General features: G+C 42.9%; 1 protein-coding gene across 17 annotated transcripts in view; it reads right to left on the reverse strand.

Annotated features, from left to right (window-relative positions):
• Positions 1-14745, reverse strand: part of LOC139584273 (CUGBP Elav-like family member 2) — a 48635-nt gene extending 33890 nt beyond the window's left edge. For 4 of the 17 annotated variants that reach the window (XM_071415918.1, XM_071415917.1, XM_071415913.1 and 1 more), the window contains exon 1: positions 14504-14743. In XM_071415918.1, the coding sequence (XP_071272019.1) occupies positions 14504-14625 (122 nt within the window). In that variant the 5' untranslated portion in view covers positions 14626-14743. Of the gene's footprint in view, positions 1-5849; positions 6083-6313; positions 6667-14503 lie in introns of those variants that run through there. The other 13 variants (XM_071415916.1, XM_071415915.1, XM_071415911.1 and 10 more) reach the window with 9 other exon arrangements.
• Positions 14746-25878: the final 11133 nt, after the last annotated feature.

Here is a 25878-nt window from a genome sequence, read left to right on the forward strand (position 1 = left end):
AAATGCCCTATTTGGTAAAATACCAAGTCCATATTATGGCAAGAACAGCTCAAATAAGCAAAGAGAAACGACAGTCCATCATTACTTTAAGACACGAAGGTCAGTCAACACGGAAAACTTTTAAAGTTTCTTCAAGTGCAGTCGCAAAAACCATCAAGCGCTATGATGAAACTGGCTCTCATGAGCGCCACAGGACAGGACTGTCATTGCTCTTTGCTTATTTTGAGCTGTTCTTGCCATAAAATTAACTTGGCCTTTTACCAAATAGGGCTCTCTTCTGTATACCACCCCTACCTTTTACAACATAACGGATTGGCTCAAACGCATTAAAGAAAGACATTCCACAAATGAATTTAAATGCATTCCAGGTGACTACCTCATGAAGCTGATTGAGAGAATGCCAAGAGTGTGCAAAGCTGTCATCAAGGCAAAGTGTGGGTGGCTACTTTAAAGAATCTCAAATATATTTTGCTCAACGCATTTTTTGGTTACTACATGATTCCATGTGTTATTTCATAGTTTAGGTCTTCACTATTATTCCACAATGTAGGAAATAGTAAAGAAAGAAAAACCCTTGAATTAGTAGGTGTCCAAACTTGGCTGGTACTGTACGCAGGGTACCAGTACCGAGTAGATGTGCAGGGGTACGAGGTAATTGACTAAAAAGGTACCAGGATAGATAAACAAGTGACAAGTCAAAACAGTTAGTGCAAAAAAAGGGTAAATGCAGATAGATAACCAAACACCTACCTGGGCTAACTACACCCGACAAAAATATAAATGCAACATGTAAAGTGTTGGGACCATGTTTCGTGAACTGAAATAAAATAGACATTTTTCTAATGCACAAAAAGCTTATTTCTCTCAAATTTTGTGAACAAATCTGTTAGTGAGCATTTCTCCTTTGCCAAGATAATCCATCCACCTGACAGGTGTGGCATATCAAGAAGCTGATTAAACAGCATGGTCATTACACAGGTGCACCTTGTGCAGGGGACAATAAAAGTCCACAAAAATGTGCAGTTTTGTCACAACAAAATGCCACCGATGTTTCAAATTGCGAGAGCGTGCAATTGGCATTTGACTGAAGGGATATTCACCAGAGCTGTTGCTGGAGAATTTTATGTTAATTTCTCAATCATAAGCCGCCTACGTCGTTTTAGACTCCAATTGGCCTCACAACCCCAGACCATGTGTCCACGCCAACCCAGGACCTCTACATCCGGCTTCTTCATATGCAGGATTGTCTGAGGGGAGGGGGAGTGCTGAGGAGTATTTCTGTCAGTAAAAATGCCCCTTGGTGGAGAAAAACACATTCTGATTGGCTGGGCCTGGACCCCAGTGGGTGGGCCTACGCCCTCCTACGCCCACCCATGGCTGTAACCCTGCCCGGTCGTGAAATCCATAGATTATGGCTCAATTAATTTCAAATTGACCAATTTCCTTATATGAACTGTTCCTCAGTAATATCTTTGAAATTGTTAAGTTTATATTTTTGTTGGATGCCAAGCAGTTGCCATAAGAAGCTGTTCAGGTTCTGTTGGTTCCAGACTTGTTTAATAGGTACTGCTTGCCGTGTGGTAACAGAGAGAACAGTCGGATTTTGTTGGCTGGAACCTAGGCCAGTCCCCGGAAGAAAACAAATCTTTGTTGACCAAGAGTCGTGTGTTCTTTTGACCAATCTACAGGTAGAAATTTTACAATGTGTATTTTTCCACTATTAGGACACAGCCTGTGTTTTAAAGATATCAACTATTTGTAGGCTACTGGGCTTGTCTGACACTAAGCACACTGTGATTAAATAATTAAGACAAATAACTCAAGAGGGAGCTAGAGATCAAGATAGCCTAACAAGCAGGAAAAAACCTGTTCCCGAATCTCCTCCCGCTGCTGCTCACGAAGTTGCCGGTAATAGGATACACCAGGGGTCCGCAACCCTTTCCATTTGGAGTGCCAATTTGTGTCACTGTTTTTAACCAACCTGCGTGCCAGTTATTAGCTTCATCTAAATAAAAATTATACAAATCTAAAAGTAACTTCTATTGCCATCACCAAACATGTAAAAAGAATTGCCTACATAAAGCCAACAAATAAAAGCACTGCAGCTGGAAAATATCCTGATAAAAAAAATTGTCACATTGGCAACTCATGGCGTGTCTGCAAGGAACTTGAAACATTGTGTATCAACAATCATCTTCACCCAGCCAGAAGCGTGCACTAACAAACTTGCAACATTATTATATATATATATATATATAAAATCCCCCTAGGCCTATTTTGGGAAGTTTCAACTGGATCAGCATTTTACTTCTTTTTTCTTCTTCACACTGAGTTGTTATCGAAAAGGAGAGGGCTGGAATGATCTTTTCAAATAAGCTACATTGAGGAAGTATTTTCAAAGGGCGTAAAAACAGACTTGGTTTACTTGCCATTTCAGGTGAAGAAAACATTTAGTTTGAGAAGCTACACAGCTCATTAGTGGTGGTGAGTTAAGACAATCAGCAATACTATCAGATCCCCAAATGGGCACGTTTATAAGCCAACATTTGCATGCAGGCCACTTCTATGCATAATCAGGCCAACATCCTTACTCAACATTGACAGGAATGCTCCAAACACAATAAATTGACAACTCGTAAATAGAACAAGTGTAGCCTAGGTTGTGTGTCCACTAAGACAACAAAAACTGTAAAAGACAAATAATATGAATGCATTAACAGAAATTACAGTAAACAAATTCTAGATTCAAAATTATGGGAATTAACGGTAAATGTACTACTGGTGAGGTGATGCTGTTGTGCCATCCAAGCGGCATTCACAATGGATTAGGCCACTGAGACAGGCGTCAATCAAGACGGGTCAAAACATTGACCCAACAAAATCGGTGAGTCGACTAAATGAAATTTGATTTGTCACATACACGTTTAGCAAATGTTATTGCGGGTGCAAATGTTATTGCGGGTGCAGCGAAATGCTTGTGTTTCTAGCTCCAACAGTGCAGTAATACCTAGCAATAGACAAATCTAAAGTAAAGGAATTAAGAAATACAAATATTACGGCCTTCCTCTGACACCGCCTTGGTATAGACGTCCTGGATAGCAGGGAGCTTGGCCTCAGCGATGGACTGGGCCTCTGTAGCGCCTTGCTGTCAGATGCCAAGCAGTTGCCATTCCAAGCAATGAAGCGGTCAATCAAGTAGCTCTCAAAATGGCGCCGCTGTAAAAATGTGAGGATCTGAGGGCCCTTGTCAAATCTTTTCTGCCTCTAGGAGGAGAAAGAGGCATTATCATATCCTCTTCCCAACTGTCTTGGTGTGTCTGGATCATAATAGAACCATAGTGATGTGGACAAGAGCCTTTACCCAATCCACCACAGCCCCGTTGATGTGAATGGTGGCATGCTCGGCCCTCTGTTTCCTGTAGCCCAGGATCAGCTCCTTTTTGTCTTGCTGAAGTTGAGGGAGAGGTTGTCCAGGCACCACACTGCCAGGTCTCTGACTCCCTCCCTATAAGCTGTCTAATCATCGTAGGTGATCAGGCCTACCAACGTCTTGTCGTCAGAAAACGTAATGTTGGGAGTCAGCCGCAGCCACACAGTCGTGAGTGACCAGGGAGCACTGAGGGGACTAACCACACACCCTTGAGGGGCCCCCGTGTTGAGGGTCAGCATGGCGGATGTGTTGTTGACTTCCCTCACCACCAAGGGGCAGCACGTCAGGAAGTCCAGGATCCAGTTACAGCATTCTCACATAGGTGTTCCTCTTGTCCGGGTGGGAGATGGGCAATAGTCATATAGACAGGTTCCTTTGGCATTTTTGGTATGGTATAGAATGGAGCTGCAATGGATAGCTGTTGATTTGCGGGCTCCTGGCCAATTCTGCAATTTTGTGCGTTTATTTGTGCCGATAAACTTTTGTGCATAATGTTTCCACCATCGTTTCATATGACTGAAAAAAGCTTCTGAACATCAGAACAGAGACCACTAACCTGGATTTGGATGAAGATTCTACTTCAACGTTTCGGCTGCGCAGGACATACTGCTCACCCCGGACAAGGCCACAATTCCAGAGACTCTGAAGAGTCTGCTTAAGATGCCAACGTGCGGGCACCCTGACTAAACTACATTGGAAAATAAATGATCTGCCTCTACCCTCTGTCCGAGACTATTCTAACAACGGGGCCTGAAGAAATGGAATATCCTATGTTCCTCGGAGTTGTGGCTGAACAAGGACAATATACACCTAGCTGTTTCTTATGCATCTTCAAGACCGCATGACAGCGTCAAGAAAGGGGGCAGGGGTGTGTCTCTTTGTTAACTGGTGCTTGATCTCTAATATTAAAAGGAAGGCTCAAGGTTCTACTCGCCTGAGTTTAATACCTCATGACAAGCTGTAGACCATACTATTTACCTAGAGAGTTTATGTATACTTTTCATAGCAGTCAAAAAAAATTGGTCAGAGTCCACAACAATGGGATCACAGCACCATCAAATGTAGCTTAGCCCAGATAACACACTGTGTCCCAAATGCCACCCTATTCCCTATATAGTGCACTACTTTTGGACCAGGACCCATAGTGTAAAAAGTAGTGCACTATATAGGGAAAATGGCACCATTTGTGATACTTCCCATGTCAGTGTTCGCTGCCAAAGGATCACACTTAAGCCCAGATATTCACCATATCACTGTCCTTTATCAGAGGCTCAATCAAATCACAGAACACAGATGAGTTGGGTTGAGATTGCATCACCTGTGTGTGGGTCCAAAGCCAAGAAATGAGATTCCTTTAATTTCTATAGTCCCAGACCACTGTTCTGCTAGGCTTTAGAGCCACAATCATGCAAGTGCCAGGTAACCATGACAACCATGATGATCTTTAACCTCACTTAATCATTTCTTGTTTAGGTCACCTTTTTTTCCTGTGTCTGTGTGTGTGTATTTCAAATGCATGTAGTTACTACAGCATACTTGCTGTATGATGTTGACCTAGTGAGTGATTGGCAGGGATGACAGTAACATCCTTCAGAAATCCATCATACAACAACAGATGTGCGCTGGACAGGTTAGAGGTCGAAAGAGTTCCCATGAGGATTATGACAAACCTATTTGTAGTAGATACAACAACAAAAAAATGGATTCCCTCTCTCGCTTAATGCTTCCAGTGTGTTCTCGTCTAGCAGGAAATCACAGGCTATTTGTCATTCACCGTGTTTTACTGCAAATCCATTTATCGGCCCATTTAATAATCAATATCGGGCTACGGGAGCTGCTGTAAACATGTTTAAGTATGTAGCTAGCTATGTAGCTAAATATGTTACGTTTCATGAACGTTACAGGGCCAAGCCCATTTCTAGAGCTAACTAGGGGAGGGGGGTTTCAGAGTGTACTCTCCCTGAGCAACGCACAGCCTTGTGCTGTATACCCTTTATATGGCTGAGAGTTGAAATCCAGTCATGGTAAGCCCAATTAGCCTCCGGGCATTTCTAAAACAACATGTATGTGTGCTGTTGACTGGCTTCCTTTGCTAACAATCTATTTCGGCAGTCACAAGATGTCCATTAAAATTGCTCAATAATGTACCACGTGTGTTCCGCAAGGCACCCAACATGAACCTCCATTACGGGAAATCGATTGCTAACGGGGAACTACGGTCGCTACTCGCTACAAAAGAAACGTAGTTAGTTGCCTGCCCCTCGTGAAACATCGAGTATAAATGCATTTACTGTCTCGTGAAAAAGAAAGAATAACGTTACATTATAGCGAATTATGCAATACATCGACTTGATATCAAAATCGTTGCAATAGGGTAGAATTTCGTGTTTGTTTTGAGCCATTTTCTATCATGGCCTACCTGTTACTGAACAGAAGACTCCGTTGCTGCCCTCTGTTCCTCTCTATCCGCTCAAGCAAGCGGCATGAAAAAAAATCAAAAGGGCGGCTGCCGCGTGTGCTGGTTTTTCTCGCGCTCTCACAGTAACGACACCGAAACACACAAGCAATTCTTTCTAACTGGCTATGTTAAAAACACTTTAGAATGACGACTACCTAGTCCGATAATGTCTGGAACATGTTAACTCCGGAAGCACATGTCACTTCACTAGCATTTCCTTAGCCAAGAAGTAAACATTTTTTTACAGCTAGCTAGCTAGCTAGCTACCCATTTCACTTGTTATGTTACTCAGACATGTCGGTGAATTCTCGTAAAATTAACAGTGCGTTGAATGCACTTTGTGGCGGTTAGTTTATTATAGGCAATTAATGCAACACGAAATATTTAAAATGTCGGTTATTAGAATCTAATAAACAGTTACTTACGTTGTATCTTCCGAGCTCATCATCAACCGGCTTTCTACCATCCTATCCGGATGAAAATCCAGACCACTGTATGTCGAAGTCATTTTCACGAGCTACAACCAGAACCCACCACGCTGTAGTCAACAATGAAAGTGAGTGAAATCGCCTCGAGATTCAACTCTGCGCGACCACAAAACGCAGCGGGACAAGTGCAGGGAGGGGGGCTTATTCTAGCCTTCTACTCAGAGCAGCAGCATGCGAATACTAATCATCAGTCGGTTGACATTCGTATTCTGCAATCCCCAGCTAATTTCTTCTGCAATCCCCTGTTGAAATAAACTACAGGCGCGCAACTGGGCGGATTTGATTATGATGAACCGCGGGGCCCCGTTCTGTGGACCATGACGTGAACGGGCAAAAACGGCGATGGAGGAGCGCCCTCTCAAATCGAACAATATCAGAAACATACATCTCTTTACCATAAAATATGATAGCATTTTCTAACTAGTTTTCATTGGGAATCCAGACAAACCGTTTTTATTAAAAGTAATCACTTTTGCATGTGAACACACATAATCCTACGCATTACTCCACATGCCTATTTACTTCCCTTTTGTTTTAAGGGGACTTTGAAATGGAGGCAGCCCAGTTCCAAAACGAATCCAATCAATTTTCACCCGGTGCAAAACACGCTTACCCGGACCAGGTTAATCGAATCCCCTCACTGTCAAAGCGACTGCAGAAATGGATAGCTGGAGAGGCGTGGCTACTTCCATTCCATGTCAAGTATGTAAAAATAATGTAGGCTAGGCTAGTCCAGTCATCTTGGTTTACACTTTCACAGAATCCACAACGTGTTTGACTATTTTTTGTCAGTCTATTTAAATTAGGCTACACAAGTGTCTTCACTCACACCAACCCACCATGGCTCTCAATCTGACCTAAATTATGTGTTTGGGAAATATGGCAGGTGTTGATCCAAGGACATGAAGACCCCCACATTCCCTGGCTAGACTAGTACAGACCTAAGACAGATGATAGCAGAAAGCAATTTACATTTTGTAACAGAGGTAAAATATTATCAGAGAAAGGAAAAGTATATAGCAATCCAAACCCCTTCCTTGAACCTTGACTACAGACACAATACCATTTGTGAGAGAGGTTAGAGAGTATAGGCTATATGGCAAACCCATTCCCCGAGGAGTCCTTAGCCCAAGCACTTCGCTATTACTGAACCAATCAAGTAGCTATAGGAAATTCTCATTCTATAATCCTCTCGCCAATAATTCGAATGAATTGCTCCAGATTGTAGGTTGAGCCACTCGACTCCGAGTCCAGTCCTTTCCTATTAGTATCTGGGCCAGTATTCAGAGTAGAAGTGCTGATCTAGGATCAGGTCCCTCCCTGTCCAAAAATCATATTCATTATGATATGAAAGGCAAAACTGATCAGCGCTGCACTTCTACTCTGAGACTCTTTGTGAGTATAGGCCAGGAAGAAAACCAAGTGATTAAGATCATTAAAATTGTAAAAATGCCGGGCATCCTGAGTCTTTGGCTACATCCCAAATGGCAACCTATTCCCTACAAAGTAGGGGCCCTGGTCAAAGTAGTGCACTACATAGGGAATAGGGTCTATGGGTCCTGGTCAAAAGAAGTGCACTACATAGGGAATAGGGTCTATGGGTCCTGGTCAAAAGTAGTGCACTACATAGGGAATATGGTGCCATTTAGGATGTACACTTTGCTTCTATAGAGGTCACAGTTCATGTTCCCCTTTTGTGATTTTGCTGGTGTTTTCCTGGGGGGGAGGAGCCTGTCTTTCTTTGTTGAACTGGACTTGCCAGGCGAGGTCTTCCTATATGAAACCCACTCCGAGGGGGGCTGAAACCACGGTTGTCAAGTACTGGTTGTACCAGAGCAGAACAGTGCAGAGCAGGGGTGTATTCATTAGGCACCAAACGGAAGAAAATGTACTGAATCACAGATGGCGGGAGGGGCTACCTGAACTTGCCTAATAAGAAACACTCGTTTTGGTTTGCTGTTGCAAGATGTTTTGGTATGTTGTGGCCTAATGAATACAACCCGGAGCAGAGAGAGTTTGGTAGCCTCATCAACTGGACAGGAATTGTTCATTATAGCGTTCGCAGCAGCTTCACATTCACATCCCCCCTAAAATAATATTGGGAGTGACTCAGTCGCACTGATAAAGGAATATCCCATTTATGAAACCCCAGTTAATTCTGTATCCATAGCAATTTTCAAGGCAGACTACACTGCTGTTTGTGTTTATGTTAATGCAGAGTTTAAAAGAGCTTTGCTATGCATCGCCTACATACAGTTGAAGTCGAAAGTTTACATACACCTTAGCCAAATACATTTAAACTCAGTTTGTCACAATTCCTGACATTTAATCCTAGTTAAAATCCCCTGTCTTAGGTCAGTTAGGATCACCACTTTATTTTAATAATGTGAAATGTCAAAATAATAGTAGAGAGAATGATTTATTTCAGCTTTTATTTCTTCCATCACATTCCTAGTGGGTCAGAAGTTTACATACACTCAATTAGTATTTGGTAGCATTGCCTTTAAATTGTTTAACTTGGGTCAAACGTTTCGCCTAGCCTTCAACAAGCTTCCCACAATAAGTTGGGTGAATTTTGGCCCATTCCCCCTGACAGAGCTGGTGTAACTGAGTCAGGTTTGTAGGCCTCCTTGCTCTCACATGCTTTTTCAGTTCGGCCCACAAATCTTCTATAGGGTTGAGGTCAGGGCTTTGTGATGGCCACTCCAATACCATGACTTTGTTGTCCTTAAGCCATTTTGCCACAACTTTGGAAGTATGCTTGGGGTCATTGTCCAATTGCAAGACCCATTTGCGACCAAGCTTTAACTTTGTGACTGATGTCTTGAGATGTTGCTTCAATACATCCACATCATTTTCCTTTCTCATGATGCCATCTATTTTGTGAAGTGCACCAGTCTGTCCTGCAGCAAAGCACCCCCCCAACATGATGTTGCCACCCCCGTGCTTCACGGTTGGGATGGTGTTCTTCAGCTTGCAAGCATCCCCCTTTTTCCTCCAAACATAACGATGGTCATTATGGCCAAATAGTTCTATTTTTGTTTCATCAGACCAGAGGACATTTCTCCAAAAAGTAAGAACTCTGTCCCCATGTGCAGTTACTAACCGTAGTCTGGCTTTTTTATGGTGGTTTTGGAGCAGTGGCTTCTTCCTTCCTGAGCGGCCTTTCAGGTTATGTCAATATTGGACTCATTTTACTGTGGATATAGATAATTTTGTACCTGTTTCCTCCAGCATCTTCACAAGGTCCTTTGCTGTTGTTCTGGGATTGATTTGCACTTTTCAAACCGAAGTACGTTAATCTCTAAGAAACAGTACGCGTCTCTTTCCTGAGCGGTATGTATGACGGCTGTGTGGTCCCATGGTGTTTATACTTGCGTACTATTGCTTGTACAGATGAACGTGGTACTTTAAGGTGTTTGGAAATTGCTCCCAAGGATTAACCAGACTTGTGGGGGTCTACAATTTTTTTCTGCGGTCTTGGCATATTTCTTTAGATTTCCATGATGTCAAGCAAACAGGCACTGAGTTTTGAAGGTAGGCCTTGAAATACATCCACAGCTGCACCTCCAATTGACTCAAATGGTGTCAATTAGCCTATCAGAAGTTTCGAAAGCAATGACATCATTTTCTGAAATTTTCCAAGCTGTTTAAAGGCACAGTCAACTTAGTGTATGTAAACTTCTGACCCACTGGAATTGTGATACAGTGAATTCTAAGTGAAATAATCTGTCTGTAAACAATTGTTGGAAAATTACTTGTGTCATGCACGAAGTAGATGTCCTAACCGACTTGCCAAAACTATAGTTTGTTGACAAGAAATTTGTGGAGTGGTTGAAAAAAGAATTTTAATGACTCCAACCTAAATGTATGTAAACTTCCGACTTCAACTGTACATATGACCATGTGACCTATTGTACCATATACTGTACGTTACATTCAGGCAGGCACATACACAGCCTATCGACCATTATCAAATACATCTAATCAAATTGTATTTGTCACATGCTTCATAAACAACATGTGTAAACTAACAGTGAAATGCTTACTTACGGGCCCTTCCCAACAATACAGAGAGAAAAAAGGGAGATGTTATGGAAAAATTATAACACGAGGAATAAATACACAATGAGTAACGATAACTTGGCTATGTACCCAATTACCTTGTACCCCTGCACATCGACTCAGTACTGGTAGCCTGAGGCAATTGAGTTAAATACTGTATGTACATAAAGGTAGGAATTAAGTGACTAGGCAACCGGATGGATTATAAACAGTAGCAGCAGCGTTAGTTAGTGCAAAAAGGGTCAATGCAGATAGTTAAATAGTTAACCAATAGCTACCTAGACTAACTATTTAGCAGTCATATGGCTTGGGGGTAGAAGCTGTTCAGGGTCCTGTTGGTTCCAGACTTGGTGCATCTGTACCACTTGCCGTGCGGTAGCAGAGGGAATAGTCTATGACTTCGGTGGCTGGAATCTTTGAAAGGTTTTTGTGCCTTCCTCTGACAGCTTCTGGTATAGAGGTCCTGGATAGCACGGAGCTTTGCCCCGGTGATGTACTGGACCATACGCACTACCCTCTGTAGCACCTTGCGGTTGGATGTCAAACAATTTCCATACTAAGCGGTGATGCAGCCAGTCAAGATGTACTTAATGGCGCAGCTGTAGAACATTTTGAGAATCTGAGGGCCCATGCTGAATATTTTCAGCCTTCTGAGGGGAAAGAGTTGTTGTCGTGCCCCCTGAGGGCCCCCCCGTGTTGAGGATCAGCGTGGCAGATGTGTTGTTGCCTACCCTCACCACCTGGGGGCAGCCCATCAGGAAGTAGAGGATCCAGCTGCAGAGGGAGGTGGTCAGTCCCAGGGTCCTGAGCTTAGTGATGAGCTTGGAGGGCACTATGATATTGAATGCTGAGCTGTAGTCAATGAACAACATTCTCACATAGGTGTTCCTCTTGTCCAGGTGGGAGACGGCAGTGTGGAGTGCAATAGAGATCTGTGGATCTGTTAGGGGGGTATGCGAGTTCAAGTTGGTCCAGGGTGTGCAGGATGATGGTGTTGATGTGAGCCATAACCAGCCTTTCAAAGCATTTTATGGCTACAGATGTGAGTGCTACAGCTCGATAGTCATTTAGACAGGTTACCTTGGCGTTCTTGGGCACAAGGACTATGGTGGTCTGCTTGAAACATGTAAGTATTACAGACTGGGTCAGGGAGAAGTTGAAAATGTCAGTGAAGACACTTGCCAGCTGGTCAGCGCATGTCCTGGTAATCCATCTTGCCCCGCGGCCTTGTGAATGTTTACATTGTTGCCCAGAACAGCTGGTACTCTTATGAATGGTTCCGTGTTGCTTGCCTCGAAGCGTGCATAGAAGGAATTTAGCTCGTCTGGTAGGCTCGCTTCATTGGGCAGCTCACGGCTGTGTTTCCCTTTGTAATCTGTGATAGTTTGCAAGCCCTACCACATCCGCCGAGCGTCAGAGCCGGCGTAGTAGGATTCAATCTTAGTCCTGTATTGACGTTTTGACTGTTGGTTGGCTCATCGGAGGTCGTAGCGGGATTTCTTATAAGCATCCGGATTAGTGTTCCGCTCCTTGAAAGCGGCAGGTCAAGCCTTTAGCGCAGCTTTTGGTTGCCTGTAAACCATGGCTTCTGTTTGGGATATGTACATATGGTCACTGTGGGGACAACATCATCGATGTACTTATTAATGAAGCTGGTGACTGATGTGGTAAACTCCTCAATGTTATCTGATGAATCTCTGAACATATTCCAGTCTGTGCTAGCAAAACAGTCTTGTAGCGTAGCATTTGCTTCATTGGACCACTTCCGTATTGAACGTGATTATAAGGTGATCTAGAGGTTTTTCGCCTCTAGTTGCACAGGTGACATACTGGTAAAAATGAGGTAAGACCGATTTCAGTTTCTCTGCAATACAATCACTTGCCACTTGGAGCGCCACCTCTGGATGTGCATTTTCTTGTTTGATTGTGGCCCTTTACAACTTGTTGAGTGCGGTCTTAGTGTCAGCATCGGTTTGTGGTGGTAAATAGACAGCTGTGAAAAATATAGATAACTCTCTTGGTAAATAGTATGGTTTGCAGCTTATCATGAGGTATTCTAACTCAGGTTAGCAAAACCTTGAGACTTCCTTAAAGGGATACTTTGGGATTTTGGTAATGAGGTCATTTATCTACTACCCCAGAGTCAGATGAACTCGTGGATACCATTTTATGTCTCTGTGTGCAGTATGAAGGAAGTTAGAGGTAGCTTCGCAAGCCAATGCTAACTAGCGTTAGCGCAATGACTGGAAGTCTATGGGTATCTATATGCAGAAACCCATAGACTTCCAGTCATCGCGCTAACACTAGTTAGCATAGGCTCGTGAAACTAGCTCTAAATTCCTTCATACTGGACACAGATAATTGTGAGTAATAATATTAGATCTCCAAAAATGTCATTAAGAAAAGAAGATACATTTCAACAGTAGTCTCGTGGAATCCGACGAGTTAGTCTGAATATTGCAGCGGTTAAGAGAGTTGAGCCAGTAACCAAAAGGTCACTGCTTCGAATCCCTGAGCCGACTAGGTGAAAAAAATCTGTTGATGTGCCCTTGAGCAAGGCACTGAACTCTAATTGCTCCTGTAAGTCGTTCTGGATAAGAGTGTCTGCAAAATGACTAAAATGTACTAAATATAGTCAAGTCTGACATGGGAGATCTGCTGGGCAGCCTACTGTGGGCATAAAGGGAACATATTGTGCAGAGATATTAAAATAAATACTGTTTTATTGTTGCAATGGAAGTATGTTGCCGCCTCTCTCAGTGCTAGCCTCCCATGTTTAATCCATCAGATGATTACTATGATAATCCTATTGTAATCCCTACACATACCATGCATTCCTTGTTTACATCTTTTCTATTGTATCCCTCTGTAATGTGGGACGATCCGGACTATTCCTAGCCCCTACGAATCAATTCATCCAGCATTTGATTTGCACCTCTTCTAAACCAATGGTGGAGCGGGTCAAGTAAAAATAGGCCAACTGCACAGAGCGACCCAAATGGGTTATGTCACGTCTGTTTGTATATGTCGCCATAAACTTACTGCCTGCCTGCCTGCATGACTGACATACTTTCTCTTAGCTCTGAAAGCATTTGCAGAATGGCAAACAACTGAAGCTGGCGCTCTCAAAATGGAGAAGGAGAGGATATGAGTATGACTCAATTTTGTAATCTAATCTGAAAAGAAATGCACAGCGTCGTAGCCTGGCTGTAACGTTGGTTAACACAAACCTTATCAGAGTAGTTTGAGTTTAGGTTTGTGGTACTGGCTTATGCAAATTCCTTATTGGCTAATGTAAATTGTCCTGTGCCTTGCAGAAGATAGCTCAGAGCTTATGCTGATTTTGACTAGAGGCGTTAGAGACAGGATGGATGAACTTGTTCTCAGAAACTATGCCCTGTACTTTCCAGTGGCCTCTGTCATTTTCAAGAGGTGGAATTCTGTTTGCGTCACCGGCAGCCTGACTGACAGAGCCCCATTTCTTCAGTTTTTAACTGTGAACGAGTCGCACCTATTTTTGCCTTCGACCCATTTATTTTTCTTCCATTTATTTTCATTTCTGGGTGACCGTTGACCTTCAGAAGGGACGTCCTTTAATTTAGATGCTGTTAATACATTAGTATTGAATACACAATTCTTTGGTTTTTAAATCAGATAATATGTTTTTTTTTACACAATTGATTTGATGATAACTTCAATCAATAGGACTAATTGATGCGTCCTGATCAGGTCTGTCTGTTTCTTAAAGATGGATTTTCGGGCAGGAGGGGAGATTTTCCCCCAGATCACAAGTTACATTGTGTCTCTTTTTCTTTCAGTGAAAAACATTCACATCATAAATCTACCCTAACCCACCATGGAATGGGAATGAATACTGCAAACAATGAATCCATCCTATAACAATAGCCATTATCCACCACCACAGGAACAAAGAAGCATTACAATCACTGAGTATAGCTCCAACTACAACCACAGCTACAACAAAAGCCAGCCAGTTTAGATCCGATTCCTTCTGAATGAACTAGGGGCCAATCCAACATCCAACCAACCCGACGGACGTACCTCAGAGATCCTAGGTCCTCATTCCTGACGGGGACACCAGCGGCGGAGGCAGAGGGGGGACAGCGCATGCTGTTAACATACAAGCTCTGCACCAGGGCTAGATCCGACGAGTGTTCCAACATCGCACGGTGCTCTTCCAGAAAAATCCAACTTATTGTGTGTGTTTAAATGGCCACTTCTCTTCTTCTCACTCTTTCTCCCTCTCTCCGGGTAGCCTATTTCTCTCTCTCTCTCTCTCTCTCTCTGTCTCTCTCTCTGTGTCTCTCTCCCGCTCCCCCCACCCCCTCTCTTTCTCTCCTCCTCTGGTTTAGTGCAGTAGAGCACCCCCTTCGCTAACTGGCGTAGCTGAAATAATCCTTTTTGACAGCTCATCGTGGGCTAATGCATTGTGCCGCCCGCGGCAGCCTGGTTCGCAGGCTGCAAAGCTGCGGCCACAGTAGCACTCTTCCACTAATTGACACCCGTATTAGGAAGAGTCCAGGAAATTGGACAGGGTTGGTTTGTTCCTACTGGCACACTGGGATACATGGGGCAAAGAAGGGGAAACTTCTGAATAATTTACCAATGGATCCTTGGATCTGTTTTTCACTCAGGTCCTGGGGTTCAGGTTGTTGTGGCACGATCCCTGTTTCATGTTTTGCATGTATTTTGAATGATGCCTGGATACAGGAAAAATACAGTATAAATGTAGTTCAAACCCAGGTCAAATGTAGGTCAAACCCAGGTGTTGTTGTGATGAAGCACATACATGGAAGCTAAACCCCAGGTGCACTTGTGGCAGGAAGTTTGGTCCAACCACAGTCTCTGGGTCCAACAGGGGAATCAATACAAAAAGAAAAGCTCCACACTCTTTTGTAACAGATAAAGGAATTTCTATGTGTTGATAAACTGTATTCTGAAGTGTCAAACTTCAAATGTTGACATATTTCAATTTTCAAACTCCAATTTTCAAACTTCAAACTCCTAACTACTAACTATGCAATTAAATGCGGGGCTTTTGCCCAAGATTTAAGCTGTGAAAACACCAAATATTTAACACCGGTAAATATTTATTGGGGCCCGGCTCCTATCCCAAAACCCATCTCCAATCCAGTCATACCATCACTTCCTGAATAATCTCCTGTCTGACCGGAGGGGATGTGCATATGTCACATTCTCCAGATTCTCTCGACTGATGGATGATAAGCCACAGGAGGAGAAGAGAGAGAGAGAGAGGAGAGACACAGAGAGTGTGATAGAGACATTGAGAGAATGGGGGAGAGAGAGACAGTGTCATTATTACACTAGAGTAGAGATGGGGGGGAAGGATAGTGTGCTGCCTATACCGTATATGTTTAGTCAGTAAGCCAACAATGTGGTGAGCATGAGTACCTTTTAATAAAGGAAGGATTATGCTTGTCTTTTGTTTGCCATCTCTGTCAGGCCGCATGTTGAGCCTGACCTGAACAGAAATTTCTGCAATACTTTTGCTAGATTAAATACTGTATATCCCCATTGAGACATGGTGTGCATCCTAAATGGACTCTAATCCCATAGGGCTCCGGCCAAAAGTAGTGCACTATAAAGGGAATATGGTGCCTTTTGGGACACACACGTGATCATATCCCATTGACAGTGTAGCATATTAGCTGTTTGACCATCTCTGTATGGTCATCAGATGTGCTTGTACTACAGACAACGTCTCTTCTACTGTAACGATTGTTCAGTTGGCATGACAACGCGAGTTAGAGAAGTTGGCTATTAGCACACTCAGATCTGGCAACTTGGCCAGTCAAAATGCACTCTCATCAACTTCTTCAGATGAGATAAGCATGCACACAAAAACACTCACGCACACACGCACACACCAACACAATATGTTACCCAAACAGGTTCCAGAACTAAAATATTTACATAGTGTTGTCCCAGACCCTGGAGCCATTGGCCATCGCCCAACTGACAACAGGAAGTGACACATGAAGAGGCATACCCTAGTTTCAAATTACTTGTTTATTACTCTAATTTAGTTACTCATATCTCATCCGCCGTCATATTTATCAAAGTGAAGAGTATGGCAGGCAAGAAGTTCGATCATTTCCTGCTGATAGCCATATGTAGTTTCAAATTACAACTCGATTTCCTTAGTTTGCATAGCAACTCATCATTGCTCATCCACCTACACACTACATTGTTAAAAAAATATTATGACTATGACATGCAATCATATTAGTTCCAAGTGCTTTCGCCTAACCACAACATTAAGATGACATTTTGAATGAGATTTGCTCTGTGAAAACCTTCTCTGACTCTGAGAGCCCAGGAGAAAATACATCTAGGCCTCCGACACCCATAGGTCTCTCTCTCTCTCTCTAACATTAAGTAGGAAAGGGATTTGAATGCAGTGCACGTGGATGTGTGTGTGCGTGCAGTTTGTGTGCACTTCATGCAGGCTGGGCGGGTATCATAGGGATAAGACTGACATGATGAAGGGGATCCTCTCTTCCTCTGATCTGAGCATAAATCCCTCCTGTTTCAGCACTACTCTTACAGTCTTAGTTTCCACATAAATCATTTAACGCTGATGTGGAAATACTAGCGAGTCTTTGTGATGTGTTGATGATGTCTGTCTGCCTGTGTGTCTGCCTGCGTGTGTGCCTGTGTCTCTGCCTGTGTGTCTGCCTGTCTCTCTACCTCTGACTCTGTCTGTGCTAGGGGCAATTGCACATTCATATTCTGCACATCTACCATTCCAGTGTTTAATTGCTATATTGAAATTACTTCGCCACCAAGGCCTATTTATTGCCTTACCTCCGTTATCCTACCTCATTTGCACACACTGTATATAGACTTTTTCTACTGTATTATTGACTGTATGTTTGTTTATTCCATATGTAACTCTGTGTTGTTGTATGTGTCAAACTGCTTTGCTTTATCTTGGCCAGGTCGCAGTTGTAAATGAGAACTTGTTCTCAACTGGCCCACCTGGTTAAATAAAGGTGAAATGAAAAATTAAATTAAAAAATGTATGAAGCAGAGAGCTAAAGTTCCTGGATTCTTGGCACTAAGTTAACTTACATTAGTATTTCCTGAAATACCTCTGATCCAAATGTTACATTCTAACACTGTAATATCTATAGTCTGATCCAAATGTTACATTCTAACACTGTAATATCTATAGTCTGATCCAAATGTTACATTCTAACACTGTAATATCTATAGTCTGATCCAAATGTTACATTCTAACACTGTAATATCTATAGTCTGATCCAAATGTTACATTCTAACACTGTAATATCTATAGTCTGATCCAAATGTTACATTCTAACACTGTAATATCTATAGTCTGATCCAAATGTTACATTCTAACACTGTAATATCTATAGTCTGATCCAAATGTTACATTCTAACACTGTAATATCTATAGTCTGATCCAAATGTTACATTCTAACACTGTAATATCTATAGTCTGATCCAAATGTTACATTCTAACACTGTAATATCTATAGTCTGATCCAAATGTTACATTCTAACACTGTAATATCTATAGTCTGATCCAAATGTTACATTCTAACACTGTAATATCTATAGTCTGATCCAAATGTTACATTCTAACACTGTAATATCTATAGTCTGATCCAAATGTTACATTCTAACACTGTAATATCTATAGTCTGATCCAAATGTTACATTCTAACACTGTAATATCTATAGTCTGATCCAAATGTTACATTCTAACACTGTAATATCTATAGTCTGATCCAAATGTTACATTCTAACACTGTAATATCTATAGTCTGATCCAAATGTTACATTCTAACACTGTAATATCTATAGTCTGATCCAAATGTTACATTCTAACACTGTAATATCTATAGTCTGATCCAAATGTTACATTCTAACACTGTAATATCTATAGTCTGATCCAAATGTTACATTCTAACACTGTAATATCTATAGTCTGATCCAAATGTTACATTCTAACACTGTAATATCTATAGTCTGATCCAAATGTTACATTCTAACACTGTAATATCTATAGTCTGATCCAAATGTTACATTCTAACACTGTAATATCTATAGTCTGATCCAAATGTTACATTCTAACACTGTAATATCTATAGTCTGATCCAAATGTTACATTCTAACACTGTAATATCTATAGTCTGATCCAAATGTTACATTCTAACACTGTAATATCTATAGTCTGATCCAAATGTTACATTCTAACACTGTAATATCTATAGTCTGATCCAAATGTTACATTCTAACACTGTAATATCTATAGTCTGATCCAAATGTTACATTCTAACACTGTAATATCTATAGTCTGATCCAAATGTTACATTCTAACACTGTAATATCTATAGTCTGATCCAAATGTTACATTCTAACACTGTAATATCTATAGTCTGATCCAAATGTTACATTCTAACACTGTAATATCTATAGTCTGATCCAAATGTTACATTCTAACACTGTAATATCTATAGTCTGATCCAAATGTTACATTCTAACACTGTAATATCTATAGTCTGATCCAAATGTTACATTCTAACACTGTAATATCTATAGTCTGATCCAAATGTTACATTCTAACACTGTAATATCTATAGTCTGATCCAAATGTTACATTCTAACACTGTAATATCTATAGTCTGATCCAAATGTTACATTCTAACACTGTAATATCTATAGTCTGATCCAAATGTTACATTCTAACACTGTAATATCTATAGTCTGATCCAAATGTTACATTCTAACACTGTAATATCTATAGTCTGATCCAAATGTTACATTCTAACACTGTAATATCTATAGTCTGATCCAAATGTTACATTCTAACACTGTAATATCTATAGTCTGATCCAAATGTTACATTCTAACACTGTAATATCTATAGTCTGATCCAAATGTTACATTCTAACACTGTAATATCTATAGTCTGATCCAAATGTTACATTCTAACACTGTAATATCTATAGTCTGATCCAAATGTTACATTCTAACACTGTAATATCTATAGTCTGATCCAAATGTTACATTCTAACACTGTAATATCTATAGTCTGATCCAAATGTTACATTCTAACACTGTAATATCTATAGTCTGATCCAAATGTTACATTCTAACACTGTAATATCTATAGTCTGATCCAAATGTTACATTCTAACACTGTAATATCTATAGTCTGATCCAAATGTTACATTCTAACACTGTAATATCTATAGTCTGATCCAAATGTTACATTCTAACACTGTAATATCTATAGTCTGATCCAAATGTTACATTCTAACACTGTAATATCTATAGTCTGATCCAAGCGTCACGTTCAACAGTAGGCTTGATTCTAATGGAAGGGATTTTGAAAGTAAAGCCGTATCTATTAAAGAAACAGTGAAATTATATCATTCAGGAAATAACATCAATTTTAAAGATAACACTTTTCAGAAGGTCAATATAATCTGAAAGGAAAGTCAAGCACATCCGTTAGTCAACCACATCCGTTAGTCAACCACCACATCCGTTAGTCAACCACCACATCCGTTAGTCAACCACCACATCCGTTAGTCAACCACCACATCCGTTAGTCAACCACCACATCCGTTAGTCAACCACCACATCCGTTAGTCAACCACCACATCCGTTAGTCAACCACCACATCCGTTAGTCAACACCACATCCGTTAGTCAACACCACATCCGTTAGTCAACCACCACATCCGTTAGTCAACCACCACATCCGTTAGTCAACAACCACATCCGTTAGTCAACAACCACATCCGTTAGTCAACCACCACATCCGTTAGTCAACACCACATCCGTTAGTCAACCACCACATCCGTTAGTCAACAACCACATCCGTTAGTCAACCACCACATCCGTTAGTCAACCACCACATCCGTTAGTCAACACCACATCCGTTAGTCAACCACCACATCCGTTAGTCAACCACATCCGTTAGTCAACCACATCCGTTAGTCAACCACATCCGTTAGTCAACCACCACATCCGTTAGTCAACCACATCCGTTAGTCAACCACATCCGTTAGTCAACCACCACATCCGTTAGTCAACCACATCCGTTAGTCAACCACATCCGTTAGTCAACCACATCCGTTAGTCAACCACCACATCCGTTAGTCAACCACATCCGTTAGTCAACCACATCCGTTAGTCAACCACCACATCCGTTAGTCAACCACATCCGTTAGTCAACCACATCCGTTAGTCAACCACCACATCCGTTAGTCAACCACATCCGTTAGTCAACCACATCCGTTAGTCAACCACATCCGTTAGTCAACCACATCCGTTAGTCAACCACCACATCCGTTAGTCAACCACATCCGTTAGTCAACCACCACATCCGTTAGTCAACCACATCCCTTAGTCAACCACATCCGTTAGTCGACCACCACATCCGTTAGTCAACCACATCATGTTAGTCAACCACCACATCCGTTAGTCAACCACAACATCCGTTAGTCAACCACATCCGTTAGTCAACCACCACATCCGTTAGTCAACCACATCCGTTAGTCAACCACATCCGTTAGTCAACCACATCCGTTAGTCAACCACCACATCCGTTAGTCAACCACATCCGTTAGTCAACCACATCCGTTAGTCAACCACCACATCCGTTAGTCAACCACCACATCCGTTAGTCAACCACATCCGTTAGTCGACCACCACATCCGTTAGTCAACCACCACATCCGTTAGTCAACCACCACATCCGTTAGTCAACCACCACATCCGTTAGTCAACCACCACATCCGTTAGTCAACCACCACATCCGTTAGTCAACCACCACATCCGTTAGTCAACCACCACATCCGTTAGTCAACCACCACATCCGTTAGTCAACCACCACATCCGTTAGTCAACACCACATCCGTTAGTCAACCACCACATCCGTTAGTCAACCACCACATCCGTTAGTCAACCACATCCGTTAGTCAACAACCACATCCGTTAGTCAACAACCACATCCGTTAGTCAACCACCACATCCGTTAGTCAACACCACATCCGTTAGTCAACCACCACATCCGTTAGTCAACAACCACATCCGTTAGTCAACCACCACATCCGTTAGTCAACCACCACATCCGTTAGTCAACACCACATCCGTTAGTCAACCACCACATCCGTTAGTCAACCACATCCGTTAGTCAACCACATCCGTTAGTCAACCACATCCGTTAGTCAACCACCACATCCGTTAGTCAACCACATCCGTTAGTCAACCACATCCGTTAGTCAACCACCACATCCGTTAGTCAACCACCACATCCGTTAGTCAACCACATCCGTTAGTCAACCACCACATCCGTTAGTCAACCACCACATCCGTTAGTCAACCACATCCGTTAGTCAACCACATCCGTTAGTCAACCACATCCGTTAGTCAACCACATCCGTTAGTCGACCACCACATCCGTTAGTCAACCACCACATTCGTTAGTCAACCACATCCGTTAGTCGACCACCACATCCGTTAGTCAACCACATCCGTTAGTCGACCACCACATCCGTTAGTCAACCACCACATCCGTTAGTCAACCACATCCGTTAGTCAACCACATCCGTTAGTTGACCACCACATCCGTTAGTCAACCACATCCGTTAGTCAACCACATCCGTTAGTCAACCACATCCGTTAGTCAACCACATCCGTTAGTCAACCACATCCGTTAGTCAACCACCACATCCGTTAGTCAACCACATCCGTTAGTCAACCACCACATCCGTTAGTCAACCACATCCCTTAGTCAACCACATCCGTTAGTCGACCACCACATCCGTTAGTCAACCACATCATGTTAGTCAACCACCACATCCGTTAGTCAACCACCACATCCGTTAGTCAACCACCACATCCGTTAGTCAACCACCACATCCGTTAGTCAACCACATCCGTTAGTCAACCACATCCGTTAGTCAACCACATCCGTTAGTCAACCACATCCGTTAGTCGACCACCACATCCGTTAGTCAACCACCACATCTGTTAGTCAACCACCACATCCGTTAGTCAACCACCACATCCGTTAGTCAACCACCACATCCGTTAGTCAACCACCACATCCGTTAGTCAACCACCACATCCGTTAGTCAACCACCACATCCGTTAGTCGACCACCACATCCGTTAGTCAACCACATCCGTTAGTCGACCACCACATCCGTTAGTCAACCACCACATCCGTTAGTCAACCACATCCGTTAGTCAACCACATCCGTTAGTTGACCACCACATCCGTTAGTCAACCACATCCGTTAGTCAACCACATCCGTTAGTCAACCACATCCGTTAGTCAACCACATCCGTTAGTCAACCACATCCGTTAGTCAACCACCACATCCGTTAGTCAACCACATCCGTTAGTCAACCACCACATCCGTTAGTCAACCACATCCGTTAGTCAACCACATCCGTTAGTCAACCACATCCGTTAGTCAACCACATCCGTTAGTCAACCACCACATCCGTTAGTCAACCACATCCGTTAGTCAACCACATCCGTTAGTCAACCACCACATCCGTTAGTCAACCACCACATCCGTTAGTCAACCACATCCGTTAGTCGACCACCACATCCGTTAGTCAACCACCACATCTGTTAGTCAACCACCACATCCGTTAGTCAACCACCACATCCGTTAGTCAACCACCACATCCGTTAGTCAACCACCACATCCGTTAGTCAACCACCACATCCGTTAGTCAACCACCACATCCGTTAGTCAACCACCACATCCGTTAGTCAACCACATCCGTTAGTCAATCACCACATCCGTTAGTCAACACCACATCCGTTAGTCAACAACCACATCCGTTAGTCAACCACCACATCCGTTAGTCAACCACCACATCCGTTAGTCAACCACCACATCCGTTAGTCAACAACCACACCCGTTAGTCAATCACCACATCCGTTAGTCAACACCACATCCGTTAGTCAACAACCACATCCGTTAGTCAACCACCACATCCGTTAGTCAACCACCACATCCGTTAGTCAACCACATCCGTTAGTCGACCACCACATCCGTTAGTCAACCACACCGTTACACCACCACATCCGTTAGTCGACCACCACATCCGTTAGTCAACCACCACATCCGTTAGTCAACCACATCCGTTAGTCAACCACATCCGTTAGTCGACCACCACATCCGTTAGTCGACCACCACATCCGTTAGTCAACCACATCCGTTAGTCAACCACATCCGTTAGTCAACCACATCCGTTAGTCAACCACATCCGTTAGTCAACCACCACATCCGTTAGTCAACCACATCCGTTAGTCAACCACCACATCCGTTAGTCAACCACATCCCTTAGTCAACCACATCCGTTAGTCGACCACCACATCCGTTAGTCAACCACATCATGTTAGTCAACCACTACATCCGTTAGTCAACCACCACATCCGTTAGTCAACCACATCCGTTAGTCAACCACCACATCCGTTAGTCAACCACATCCGTTAGTCAACCACATCCGTTAGTCAACCACATCCGTTAGTCAACCACATCCGTTAGTCAACCACCACATCCGTTAGTCAACCACATCCGTTAGTCAACCACATCCGTTAGTCAACCACCACATCCGTTAGTCAACCACCACATCCGTTAGTCAACCACATCTGTTAGTCGACCACCACATCCGTTAGTCAACCACCACATCTGTTAGTCAACCACCACATCCGTTAGTCAACCACCACATCCGTTAGTCAACCACCACATCCGTTAGTCAACCACCACATCCGTTAGTCAACCACCACATCCGTTAGTCAACCACCACATCCGTTAGTCAACCACCACATCCGTTAGTCAACCACATCCGTTAGTCAATCACCACATCCGTTAGTCAACACCACATCCGTTAGTCAACAACCACATCCGTTAGTCAACCACCACATCCGTTAGTCAACCACCACATCCGTTAGTCAACCACCACATCCGTTAGTCAACAACCACACCCGTTAGTCAATCACCACATCCGTTAGTCAACACCACATCCGTTAATCAACAACCACATCCGTTAGTCAACCACCACATCCGTTAGTCAACCACCACATCCGTTAGTCAATCACCACATCCGTTAGTCAACACCACATCCGTTAGTCAACAACCACATCCGTTAGTCAACCACCACATCCGTTAGTCAACCACCACATCCGTTAGTCAACCACCACATCCGTTAGTCAACCACATCCGTTAGTCAACCACATCCGTTAGTCGACCACCACATCCGTTAGTCAACCACCACATCCGTTAGTCAACCACATCCGTTAGTCGACCACCACATCCGTTAGTCAACCACCACATCCGTTAGTCAACCACCACATCCGTTAGTCAACCACATCCGTTAGTCAACCACCACATCCGTTAGTCAACCACATCCGTTAGTCAACCACCACATCCGTTAGTCAACCACATCCGTTAGTCAACCACATCCGTTAGTCAACCACCACATCCGTTAGTCAACCACCACATCCGTTAGTCAACCACATCCGTTAGTCGACCACCACATCCGTTAGTCAACCACATCCGTTAGTCAACAACCACACCCGTTAGTCAACCACCACATCCGTTAGTCAACCACATCCGTTAGTCAACAACCACATCCGTTAGTCAACCACATCCGTTAGTCAACCACCACATCCGTTAGTCAACACCACATCCGTTAGTCAACCACCACATCCGTTAGTCAACCACATCCGTTAGTCAACCACATCCGTTAGTCAACCACCACATCCGTTAGTCAACCACCACATCCGTTAGTCAACCACCACATCCGTTAGTCAACCACCACATCCGTTAGTCAACACCACATCCGTTAGTCAACCACACATGTTTCAGTCTCTCTCTCCCCTCTCTCGCTCTCTCTCTTCTCTCTCTCTCAATTCAATTTCAATTTAAGGGGCTTCACTGGCATGGGAAACATATGTTGACATTGTTTATTGTCACGTTCCTGACCTTATTTCCTTTATTTTGTCTTTGTTTAGTATGGACAGGACGTGAGCTGGGTGGGCATTCTATGTTATGTGTTTCTATGTTGGGTTCTTTTCAATTAGCCTGATATGGTTCTCAATCAGGGGCAGGTGTTTTACGTTTCCTCTGATTGAGAACCATATTTAGGTAGGCTGTTCACACTGTTTGTTTGTGGGTGATTGTTCCTGTGTCAGTGTTTGTGCCACACGGGACTGGTTTGTTTGTTTGTTTGTTTGTTTGTTTGTTTGTTTGTTTGTGTGTGTGTGTGTGTGTGTGTGTGTGTGTGTGTGTGTGTGTGTGTGTGTGTGTGTGTGTGTGTGTGTGTGTGTGTGTGTGTGTGTGTGTGTGTGTGTGTGTGTGTGTGTGTGTGTGTGTGTGTGTGTTTGTTTG

The sequence above is a fragment of the Salvelinus alpinus genome, chromosome 9, assembly GCF_045679555.1.
Source record: "Salvelinus alpinus chromosome 9, SLU_Salpinus.1, whole genome shotgun sequence".
NCBI lineage: Eukaryota > Metazoa > Chordata > Actinopteri > Salmoniformes > Salmonidae > Salvelinus > Salvelinus alpinus.